Consider the following 12,504-nt stretch of genomic DNA (forward strand, 5'->3'; position numbering starts at 1 on the left):
ATGATTACCTTACAATTCTGAAATGAAGGGATTATAAAGATGGGGCATACTTACACAACGTTTTAACACTACTACTTCCAAAATCAAGTCCTTTAAATATTGTCTTTAAAATGCCCTTCCTAACTACTCCCCTCTACAGCTGATTACAGAATATAAGAAAATGAGGAGACAGGCAGAGCAGCAGTCCAAAGAATCACTGTGAGATGTCCCTGCACTGGGCCACAGACCAAAATTCACATTGCAAGAGCAGTGATGTTTGCCATGGAACCCACAGCTTGTTTTCCCCACTGCTTCTCCCCTTCTTCCGCTAATATTTAGGATTTTACTGGGCAAGATGGGTTACAATGGCTCTGTGACACTTCTGTGCTCCCAAAGGATCATTTTTTCCAAGACATTCAGGAAATCTTTGACTGCATATATATGGTAGCCAAAGGGCTTTCAAACTTGACTGCTCTGGCTCTGCTAATGACTTTGCTTGTAATTATCCCTAACTATGGCACTGGGACCATACAAAACATGCAGTTTCGTTTAGTGCAGCAAAGCCAACACACACTTTCTCCAAAAGCCTGCGAAACTAAAATTATCTCCCAATTTAAGAGAATCCTGCAATGATCCCCATCAAACTTCACCCACAGACTCCAATCCGACCCCAGGATCATTCCCATACCATCCTTCAGGTTTGACTCAAATTAAAACTATGTTGTGATACTTTCCAAAGAAAAGGGTCTGAAACAAACAAGGGAATGACATGACTTTGTGGTTCAGGTGCAGGTGCAAATACACCTGAGGAATCAATGATTTCCAATAGAATGTGAATTAAACAACAAAAACCATCAAATTAATCTGAACAATCTCTTCTCCATCCATCCCCCAAAGTGAAACATACTGAGTTTGATATTTGAGGTGGAGGTTTTTCTGGGTTACATTCCTTAAATCTAGAAGGGAACTTGGGACAGAAAAAAAATGAGACCTCTACTCTGGGCATGTTCATAATCACAGAGGAGTGCAATGGAGCCACTTTCTGTTCGGTAGTTTGCCAGATTTAAAGTAAGAACACAAAGCCATTCCACACCCCAAATTAATGCCCTAGAGACCAGCTTGTACACCTGGACTGTCTCTAGGTCACTGGAAATTTAATTATCTACACAAAAGCTAGAAAAACCTCCACCAAACGACCAAAAACCAAAACACTTGTATGTGGATGAAGAAGAGAAAAGAAGACATTTTTACTCTTTTATTGTAAAACTAGCAGGAAGATCATCTGTCCGGTTCTTCCCTTCCTTATTTTAGACTGCAATGACAGGCAGTGGAGGAGTTACTGACAAATTTGTTGCAATATTTTCTTAAGAAAAATAATATAAATGACAGAATTAGTTTAAAGACACATAACTCAGCAAACAAGCATTTTTTCTGCAGCTGCTAATGACAACAACCATTTCAAGTAGCTGGTGTAAAGGACTATAATTTCCTTTTAATTTGGATAGCAAAGCCATTTACATTTTACACTGCAACGTAAGGACTAAAAATATCTGAAAAATCTGTGCTTTTTTTCAAATGTTGTAACTAGTGTTTCCAAAAGCAGAATTTTTCTTCTTATAGTGAATATACAGTCTACATGCTGGAGGAGAAGAAAATTCAGTTCAAATATTTTTAATTGCTATATTAATCACATTACTGTATTTTAAAAGTTAAAGACTGGTTGTAAAGGAATAGTAAGTCTGTGATATGAAGATCGGGAAGCAAGTAGATGGAGAAAATAATGTTGCTTAATATTTAGAATATGCCTACCCTGTACAGGAGTATACACAGAAATACCAACAATTTCTGAGCTCTTCTAACTGAGGTACCAAAAGCAGACTGGTTTTGCTGCCTGCTAGCAAAAAGCAGCAGGATTTGTCAGCTTAGGAAGAGCACCACATTAATGCAGCTCTAAGGCTTGCAAAATTCTGCCTTCTTCTGCCAGTATCACGGATCAGACAGATACAGATGATGGTGTATCTTCCTACTGATTAAAATCCATCTAAATTCCACTTGAGCCTAGTGTTTGCTCTTAGACAGGTGGCTCTGAAGGCCTACACTTAGCCAACAAACACCAGCAGGACAGATCTGGGTGAAATTTTTAAGTATTAATTTAAGCTTTGGGAGAGATTGGAGAACTTGTGGTCTTACGTTAAAAGGAACTTCTGTTGAGATCTTAAATACTGTAATTATAGCAAACCCTCAAATTTTTAAAATTACCTGAAAACACTGAAAAACTCCAGTGTTTCCCATGTTTTCAAGAGGTGAACAATACTTGCTTTGTCAACCTGTGTCAACACTCTGGACTTCCTGCTGGGAAGTACAGCTGTGCTAAAATGGTAAGGCTTATCACAGCACACTGGGAGCTGTTTCTAGAAAACAGTTTTGAAATTAAAAAATAATAATAAATAAATATAGCTGATAGTTTTTCCCTTACATGGCCTGGAAAAGGACTTCCATAGGAGTCTAAAAGTACACAAAATTCACTCAGCAATTCCCAGTCCATGACACAAAGGGCAGTGACAGAAACCCCACACAGGCACAGAGCTTGCAATACCTTCATATTGGACGCCTCGGTTTCCAGTTTTGTGAGGTGATTTGAGTTATCCTCTAGCTCTTGCCGAAGGTTGGAGTTCTCCATCTTTAATGCCTCAACTTGCTTTAACAATTGATCATATGAAGCTGCGGCCATCCTGGGCTACCCTCAGCCCTTAAAAAAGTAAGAGAAAATATTAAATTTAAGCATTTCAGAAAAAAACCTTTCACTACCCCAATGTATCTAACCACAAAATCATCTCTTTCTCCCATTTACCACATGACTTTCTAAACATTTAATTTAAATCCATTAAACCAAACTGTTAATGCCTAGAACTAATGCCAATTCAAGACTTTTTTCCTGTGGGCCTCCATTTGATGTGCATGATTAAGAGAAGGAAAAAAGTTCATTGTCAATTGCATCAGATATTAGGAAGCTAGAATACACAGAAGAAAATCACTGCATCATACAAAAGCATCCTTATACTGGCACTACAGTTTCAACATGGAGAAATTGCAGCTAATAGACCATATATAGAATTTTTATACAGACAACAAGCATCTTCACACATATTGAAAAGACGCTGACTACCTACTTATTTTAGGAAACAACTCATAGTCACAGATGTTCAATGTTCCTAGGAACAGCACACACTCTGAAGGAGATGCTATATGAAAGGAAAGCAGTAAATACTGGGGAATTTTAACTGAAAAAAACTCCTTACCATCAAATGTAGTAAATATGTAGATATTTTTTTAAAAGTATCCTTCAAGGCACAAGATTAAAACAAATTTCTTTCACATGAAGTAGTCATACTGCACCATGGAATTTAAAAATGAAAAGCTACTCTTGATATCAAGGGATCCCATACTGCTTTCAGTAAAACAGTAACACAGTCCCAGAATGCCATCACAACTACTCATCCATTATAAAGGAGAAAGAAACAAATACTTCGATTTCAATTATAAAACACAAATTGTTCCCCACTTTCCAAACCAAAAGCCAGCAGAGTTGTTCACCTAACAATGTAAGTTAACTAAAACATGGCTAATGAATATTTGCAACTCTTTAGAACTAACGCTATCAATTTTGATTTCATCAGCCATTCCAGAGAATAAAAGGAAGCCTAGCACTTCACATAACACAAGCTATCCCTTCCAATGTCACTGGAGACACTTCGTAAGTATATGGCCTCTAACTTAGAGGAAAAAGAAAATTTAAAACTTACAGGGCAACATTCCCTTTCATTACTGCAGTTACTTTGGAAAAGAAGAAACAATTAAAAGCTCTTATTTAGCATTTCCATTGTAACCTCTGACCAAACCTTTGTCCTTACTGCTTGTGTAATCCGTTATAAAATCAAGTTTCCTCTTCCTGATGAAACTCAATTGAATTATCCAGTCTACTAAAAATTAGGTTAAATTATTAAAAAATGTTGTTGTTCCTCAGTACAAATTTTGAAAATTGTATTTAACCTTTCTAAATTTAAACCAAACAAAATGTAAAGAAGAGTGTACACCACTGAAGACAGGAACAATAACAAAAGCTGTAGTGCATTTGATATGACTGGTTTATTTCCTTTCCAAGCACCTGTCACCATCAAAGACAGGAGAAGGAAGACACCTGGCACTCATGAAACTGTGACTTCCATGAGCAAAAAGAATCTGTAATATTTCTTTTTCAAAATTTGGTCATGCTTTATTGAAGACCTTGTTTTTAGAGAAATAAAGGCAATCTGAAATAACTACTCTACAATGTGAATTCTGGGGTATCATCAGGCTGTTTCTCCTAAAAGGTTGAGTCTAGTCAAGGAGAGTTGTAGCAAAAACAAAACACACAAACAAACACCAAAAAATCAGTAAGGGCAGACTGCTTCTGTTACATTTCACATATGCTTTTATCTAATAAGTAACAATTTCCATTACTATTAAGAAAATTAACAGCTATAGTTCACATTTCAGAACAGACTGCATGCACAAGCCCAAGGAAAGAAACACAGAAGTTAAGAAGAATGGAAACTTCTTCCCATTAGTTGCCATGAATTAGGACTATATTGTAACACTGGTAGAATGTGTTGTTTTTACTGAAGTATATCATACATTTATTCATCTACATGTGATTTACAGAAGCTGCTCTGTGCCATGTAGGACATGCATTTTGTTTCTTGATAGAGTACCTTTTTCTCTCATTGCTATAATTCATTATTAATATGAAAGGACAGGTAATGACAAAAAAAGTATCCAGTTTTTCCATTTCCTGTTCATTTTTAGGAATTCTAATTTACAGATTTGAAATTTAGATCAATCAGCCCCATGAACAAGATGTACACGCACAACAAAGGAAATGGAGAAAAATGGATGAGGAGGAGCTATGGTACAAAGACATAAACTGCATAGCTCTGGTATTTTATATGCAAAACATATTTTTGCTAAATGATTAAGGATCCTGAAGGGGAGATTTAGTTTGCCTTTCCACCCTTCTGATCTAGGTTCCTCAGCTTCCTTTATTCTTATAACATGAAAGTACGACATCACCACTAAGAGACAATATTCTACCTCAGACTAGAAGTCACTTCCTGATTTATTCAAATGTCAAGCTTTGTGGATTTTCAGATAAAAAAGAAATTAGTTAGCTGATCACCACAACCTGAGTAACCCAAAACATTTTTTTTTCTGCTAAATAGATGCCCAAAGGAGAAATAAGCAACAGCGTCACCACAGCTGATATAGAGATTAACAGAAAAACTGTACATGGGTAAGGAGCAGTTCAAAGACATCAAGATGACACAGGGCAGTGCTGAAAGCCCAATTATTGGGCTGGAGGCAGGCTGTCAGCAAAATTCCCCCAAAACTAGACTGTGACGGGCATTTTTAAATGTTTTGTTACTGACTCTGGCACAAGAAGTAGCATCAAAACTTGCTCCCATAAATTCAAGAGGTTGCACAAGGTCAGAGGACTCGATGTCATACACAATGAATTTGATGAACTGAGAAATAAAGCAGCAGAAACAGGATGGAATTAAAGAGCATAGCGACATAGGGTCACTCGCATAGGAATGTCAACCTGGAGCAGTGAAGCCTCTCAGCAGCCAGCCTGCAGGGCACTGTGTGCTGCCAATGACACTGGCACAAGGAGACCAAACACAATCCCCAGAGTTATCAAATCATTTTACAAAGACATGGGTAAGAAAAGTGAATTCAAGTGGGTGCAGAGAAAGATGCAAAGTGATCAGGGGATGAGAGAGTATCTCAGAAGAGATTAGACAAGCACACCTTGGCTGCCTCAGCACATCGAAGACTGGAATGACACAGCTATACTAAAGAGCAGAAAACACTGAAGAGGGAGAATAATAGATATGTTAAAACACAATACTGACACAGAACAAATGGATGCAAATCGGTCATTTATCAACCTAGGCTGGCAACATCAACTAGAACTTGTAGTTCAGAGGGATCCTTGCCAAGCATACTACACAAGAAGGAGCCAGACTTCATGGCTCAAGACATCTAATCTTGTATTCCTAAACTTCAATACAGACAAATGCTGCACTTATTTTTGGCACCTTCAAGATATTTGTTTCTTCTTCTTCTGAAATAATGAAATGCCGAAGTATTTCACAAAAGACACCATTAATTAGTTTTAAAATGCGGGAAACTGACACAGGTAATATATGACCATGAAGCAGCTTAGGCTTTCTGATGCTGAACACTGTGTCATCTCTCAGGCACGTGACTTGAAGAGTGAAATCACAGGGCTCCATTACACATAAGTGGTTCCATGTATGAGATAAACCCCTCACAATTAAAATCTGTTTCTCTTCTGAAAGTACATTTATACCAACTGCTTGAAACTAGACAGAGCAGATCGGAATTCAGGTCCCAAAACAATCCTTGGATTTATGTTCTGGGTAAAAAAAATTACTTATAAATACTTTATAAATTATATATTATAGCTTTATTAAACACAGAACTGTCGGCATCAACAGAAACTGACTGTACCACTTCACCCCCTTCTCGTAGTTTCTCAGTGGTTACATTACTTGCCTTGAGGAAAGAGCTAAACTCTGGACCTTCTTGGCCAGACAGGTTTCCCAGCCACATCCCACCTCATTCAGCCCAAGGGAAAGCAAGGAATACCTCAGACATGGCCTGTTAGTCTGCAGCTGTACCACTGCACATGCAAACATATTCAACACCGCTGGGTCAGAATCAGCTGGATCAAGAACAACTAACTCTTCTTTCCCCCTGTAGGAAACCACTACGGTCGGGGAGAATGCAGGAGAAGGGAAGAACTCTGACCTCCAGAATCCATTTCACATTTCACCCAGCCCAAGGGAAAACACATCATGAATGCAACACAACTCACCTTTGTGAAATTCACTATTATGCTTCAAGTCAAGCAAGCTCCCTTTTACACTCTAGCATTGTTTCTTTCCAAAGTGGTCATCAAAGGCAAGAATAGATACTGATTTTTCCAGATTTACTCCAAAAAATAAGCCTCATGGAATATAGAAACTTTGAAATTCCATATCCTCACATGAGAGACACCCAAAATCTAGCTCTCCTACTTCCCTGACCCATATTTCTCATCATTAAGAAGCTTCTTCTCCATCTCCTACCAAAGTAAGGTGAAATTATGACAAGAAATTTCACGCTTTACTGAATCAGCACTTTGCATGAATATACATATCAAAGAGGAATTTCAAGCTGGATAGAACTCTTTTATGCACTAAAATCAAAATTAATGAGAAGCTTAAATTTATGCAAACACACTGTTAAGATTTAGATATGCATTTTTTATATTAAGAAAACTGTACCAGTAGCCACTGCCCAGACAGGAATTTACATGCACCCATTTTGATCTCAAATCCCAAGTGATAGGAAAAAATGTAACGTAGCCTGAAAATTTAGAACTTTTTAATTGACCAGAGCCTTTTTCTTTGAAATCAGTAAGCATATATACTCAATATGCCCTGAAGAGGTTCTACTTAAGAACCATAACAATTTGTCATATATTAAAGCTCCTTATGAAAATATTTCAGACTTCCATTATTGCTTTTATCCATAAAATCTATCATCACTACTATTGCATTCTACTACCACTGGCAAGCACATTTACTTCTACACTCTGTAACTCAGATTTTTCACAATGTTTCTCTTATTATTATATAAAATTTAACTCTACATGTAGATACAATGTATCTGCATTTTATAAATTTTGATATGTTTAATCTTTGTTTCCATATTTTGAAATTTTTTGTATCTATATTTTAATACTGATTCTATCTAAAGTTCATGAATATAATTTAGTAAGTCTGGGAAGGCACATCAGCTCTGCAACTCTTCAGTGCTGAGCCCAGTATCTCATCCTTGTTATTCTTTACCACTCTGTCAATTTTTGTCATTCATTCATAGGAATGTGTCTAATGGGGAATTGTTTCTTCAAGGGCACACCACACTGAATTCAGGGAGGAAGTGCTGACACAGCCATGACATTTTCCCAATTAGTTTATCTAAACTACCTTTAAAAACAGATTATTTTTAAGCACCAGGCCTACGGGTTCTGACTCACAGTGGCTGTGGCCAACGGTGGGGTGGCCGGGAGGGCTCTGCCGGTGCCTCCCCAGCTGTCTGCCCCACCCATTTCTGCAGGATTCCCACCCAGGGAAGTGGGGAAGGGCTCAGCTGCTCAAGTGGCAGCTGCTAAACCACTGCAGATTACTGCCCGACTGCCAAGGTAATCTGAAATAGGTGTCAGTTTAAGTTTACTGTGCTGGGTCATTAACCACGATGCTTCAGCAGCTGTTGCACAGCTATTTCCAAAAGAGGGGCAAGGCTGACAGGTAGGGGCAAAAAATCCAGCACAGCTGTTCCAAGGTAAGTGAGCTCCATTTTAGTAACTTCAGCTCTAAGTGGACCATTTTCATACAGCTTCCTTATCAATGCACTCATAAGAAAGAAGTGTGGGGGGGTTTGCTGTTCTTATTTTGAACATATCAAACCATGCCAATTTGCACTACTTTAATTTCTCTGTTGACTGAATCCTGTATTGAATTTTCCATTATTTCGTTTGAAGCCGGCCTTCAGGTTTTCAGCTCTGGCAAAATACCAGCACTCCAATTGCTGCCTTCAAGAACTTACCCAAACTGAGTATTACTGTGTCAGGGACTGTCTTATCCATTTCAGTTTGGGCAAGCTTTCAAGGTTTCCCAATTTAAAAATGTTTATCCTTCACTGGCATTGTCCAATTCTCTCCTTCCTTACTCACTGAAAAATACTCCACTGGACTCAATTTGTAAAAGTCCATTATCCTGATTTCTCCAAACAGCAGAAAAAACATTTCTGCCTTCTCCAGTATCACACCGAACAACTATGTTATTTCCACCTGGTGATAAATCTATGCTTTACTAAAATGGCCTTTGGTGCCAGCTTATTTCATCTTCCTATCCCCACCCCAATTTAAGAACAATCCCCAAAACTTCTAGCCAGGAGCAGCTGAAAGGGAAGCCATTTTGTTTGGGTTCTCTTCAACTGGGCTATGCAGGCACACAAAAAAAATTAGCTGTCTGAAAGTGGCTTTGAGTGTGGTTAGAGACAACTAAGAAAATACTCAGCCCACAATGAGAACTGCCCATGAGTGAACAGCAGATCTGCTCATGTTCTAATCTGCTCTGCTTTAGCACACTTAGGTCATCAGAGATGAAGGAAGGAATATAAAAAACAATCATCACAGAAAACTGCTCTTCCTCCAGTTTCTTTTAGCAACAAGGGCTTTGATAACAGAAAATTAATTGCAAGTTATATAACACTACTCTTTTTAATACATTTGAAAATGATGACATTCAAAAAAATTGATAACAAATCATACCAAATTCTAATATCTAGATTGGGCATGCTATGGATTCCTGGGGTTTTCAACCATGTAAAAAAAACTGCAAAGGCCAGGTGAAGAACCATTACTGTTATCAGTTATCCTAACACAATTTGTGAAAGCCTTAGTCCCTTTAAAAGAAGACCACACAATTTTCTCTAAACCTTGGTTGCATTAAGTTTTTCTTTTTGGGTTTTCTATCCACTTCTGCATGAAGGCTATCTTTGTGGACAGCAGACTAAAACACTCAAATGTTATTATACCTGGCCTTCCTAAATCCTTCTGAGTGGGGATTGGGTAAAGACTGGGTTTTTGTGTTTTGTTCTTTCAGAAATTAATTCATTACTTGGCAAGACCTTTCAATCCATCTTTATATTTTGGGATACTACCGTAAATTCCATACTTGGCCTGTACTCACCAACCATGAACAGAAGCATCATCTGTCCATCTTAACCAAAAGTGGTAAGTGATCCATGTTCTCAGCATTCCTTAAAAGACCGTGAGGAGAAGGAATGAGAACATCATGGTCTGAACTTTTGTGTGCCTCATTACATGTCACGTATGATAAAGGTCAAGTGTATGTTTGTGTGAGAAAAAAAAAATTTAATGTTTGGACTTTTACTAAAGAATGCTAACAATGAAAAAAACATTCCTAATGCAAAAGTAGTAAAATCAAGAAGTCATACATTTCAGGCTATAAACTGTCAAGTTCAGCTTTTATTACACTGTCAAGAAAATTCCCACTTCTTCATTTATAACTCTGGGTTGGGAAGCTCCTTAGCTGGTTAGTCATGCTGTATGCAGAATATGACTATGAAAATTCGAAACATGATTTGCATTTAAATACTATATTGAACACAAACCACTCTAGACATCATTTAGATCATAACTTATATTGGATCAGGAATGATTCACAAGCCTGAACACTCATCCTTCAAGATGATCATGTTTGTTATTCATGACTAATTGTGTATGCCCTCACTGCACGTGACTTGCTCCTGTTTACTTTTATATTTCTCGTAATCTTTAAGGATTCAATTCTAGAAAGTTTAAGGTATTAAAAGGTCTGAGAAAGGTATTTCCTTTCCTATTTTACCTTAAAACACAAACTCAAAACAACCAACATGAAATAAATCAGCTGTAATAAAAAAAAATTATACATACTATAAAAATGTTCTATTATATATTATAAAAATAATTTACAATAAATATGTATTTCTCCATCTTGGGTGACCTATCAGGGCCATCTTCAAGGTTCTCTTCAGCACTTATAAGCCCATTTGTCTTGCAGGAAATGTATCAGCACCTGATCACACAGGTGCATGGATTTTGGAAAACCATTAGTGGAAATTAGGTCTTTGCTGACAATAATTTACCGTCACAGCACAACATTAGTAGTATAGCTTATTTTAAACACGATTTTGCTACACTGATAATAAAAGAATTTACCAGATATCATCAACATAAATATTTTACCAACTAAATTAAGATGCATATTGAAATCCAACATAAGAATTTAGAGATCAAGGGAACCAATTGTAGCCACATGCATTTCCAACTTGTGCTGTATTACTCCATACTGATATAACAACAGCACATTATGACAAGATGTATCAGAACATTCATCGTAACCAAGTATTTTGTATTTCAGGGGTGATGTTTAGAAAAGTCTGCACCCATAAATATGTTAAAGTCTTATATTTAGAAGTGATCTTTTATTCAAGCTACCATTTTAAGAGTGTGACTTACAGAACTATTACAGTGGTTAGTTACACAGAATATTACTAAGACTTTCTTTTTAAGAGTTAAAAAGGTACAGGAAGAAGCATCACCATAATAATCATAATAATCACTACTGTGCTTTTGTCACCCTTTTTCCTTTTAGAAAAAAAGGGATGAAAACACCTCTGCATCTTCTGTTTCTGTTAACATTTAAGCGACTATAATGAAGACTCAAAATGCCAAAGCAGAAATATGTAGTATCACCAATTTACCCTTTGAAACAAGTTATTCCAAATATTAAGTTCTCACATGATGTTTTAAAATTTAGTATTATCCAAAGCCTCTCATACTCATAAGACAGGAGATTTAAGACTCTAAAAATAGTGGTATATATATAAAATGTTTTGAGGGGATATATAAAGAAGGTATTTAAACTGAGACTTTTCTTCATCAAACCTTTTTTTGCGCATCACTGTATTTGACAGAACTGAGAAAGAGAAGAGCATTTTAACAGTTACTTCACGTCTCCTTAAAAATACAGAAGAGTCTGGTTCTAGAAAATGGCTTTCAGTATATATGCCTATGTGTATTTTCAAAGAACTATAATCTTCGCAAAATACTCATAAATCTGTTACCTGCACTAGATAACAGAAAAAATTAACCAAACAGTAAAAAGACAGTGAAAAAAAAACACTGAGAAGCATTTTCAACGGAACAAACAGCAAAGGGTGAAAGAAGTACTTAAAAACGGAAATAGATCTATATTGTGCTATTCACGTATGCACTAAAATTTACTGAAAATACTTCTATGCACGCTAAGAAGCTGTGTATTTTTTGCGACGCCTTTAAAAGGCATTTTTCAGGGTATGACTCTCCAAATCAAGTCAAAACCGGGCCGTACTGGTCCTCTGAAGAAAATCCTATCAAACGAAAAATACCCCTTACAGCCCGAAGACAAGGTCCTCCATGGGAGTCAACAGGAAGAATATTGTATCTTGACACAAAACCTGAATAGGATGAAATAATTTGGCAGCATATGTGTCCTCCAAAAATCGCCACATATTTTAGCAAAAGCAAGGAGAACTCTGCTAGCAGTGACCTAATTACTAGCATAAAAGCTACGTATCTGACAAAGGGGAAGAAAGGACCCACTGCTTCATACATAATTTATTAAGATTTCCCACAGCATTCAGGTTAAGTCACGGACCCAAGCACCTCTTTGTGATGTTAAATAAATCTGTGAGAAGTCAGCGGATCCCAGGGGCGCGCCGAGGGCGCAGCGCTGCCCCCCGAGCGCTCCCGCCGGCCGCCCACCCGCGCGTCCCCCGCGCTGCGGCAGCGGAGGCGCCGCCGCCGCC

General features: G+C 37.5%; 1 protein-coding gene across 7 annotated transcripts in view; it reads right to left on the reverse strand.

Moving 5' to 3' along the window:
- The window catches only part of APC (APC regulator of WNT signaling pathway), a 95,713-nt gene that overhangs the window by 61,217 nt on the left and 21,992 nt on the right, over positions 1-12,504 (reverse strand). For all 7 annotated transcript variants that reach the window (XM_010391370.4, XM_019281050.3, XM_019281051.3 and 4 more), the window contains one exon: positions 2,576-2,728. In XM_010391370.4, the coding sequence (XP_010389672.3) occupies positions 2,576-2,710 (135 nt within the window). In that variant the 5' untranslated portion in view covers positions 2,711-2,728. The remainder of the gene's footprint in view (positions 1-2,575; positions 2,729-12,504) is intronic.

The sequence above is a fragment of the Corvus cornix genome, chromosome Z (genome assembly GCF_000738735.6).
Source record: "Corvus cornix cornix isolate S_Up_H32 chromosome Z, ASM73873v5, whole genome shotgun sequence".
In the NCBI taxonomy this organism is placed as follows: domain Eukaryota; kingdom Metazoa; phylum Chordata; class Aves; order Passeriformes; family Corvidae; genus Corvus; species Corvus cornix.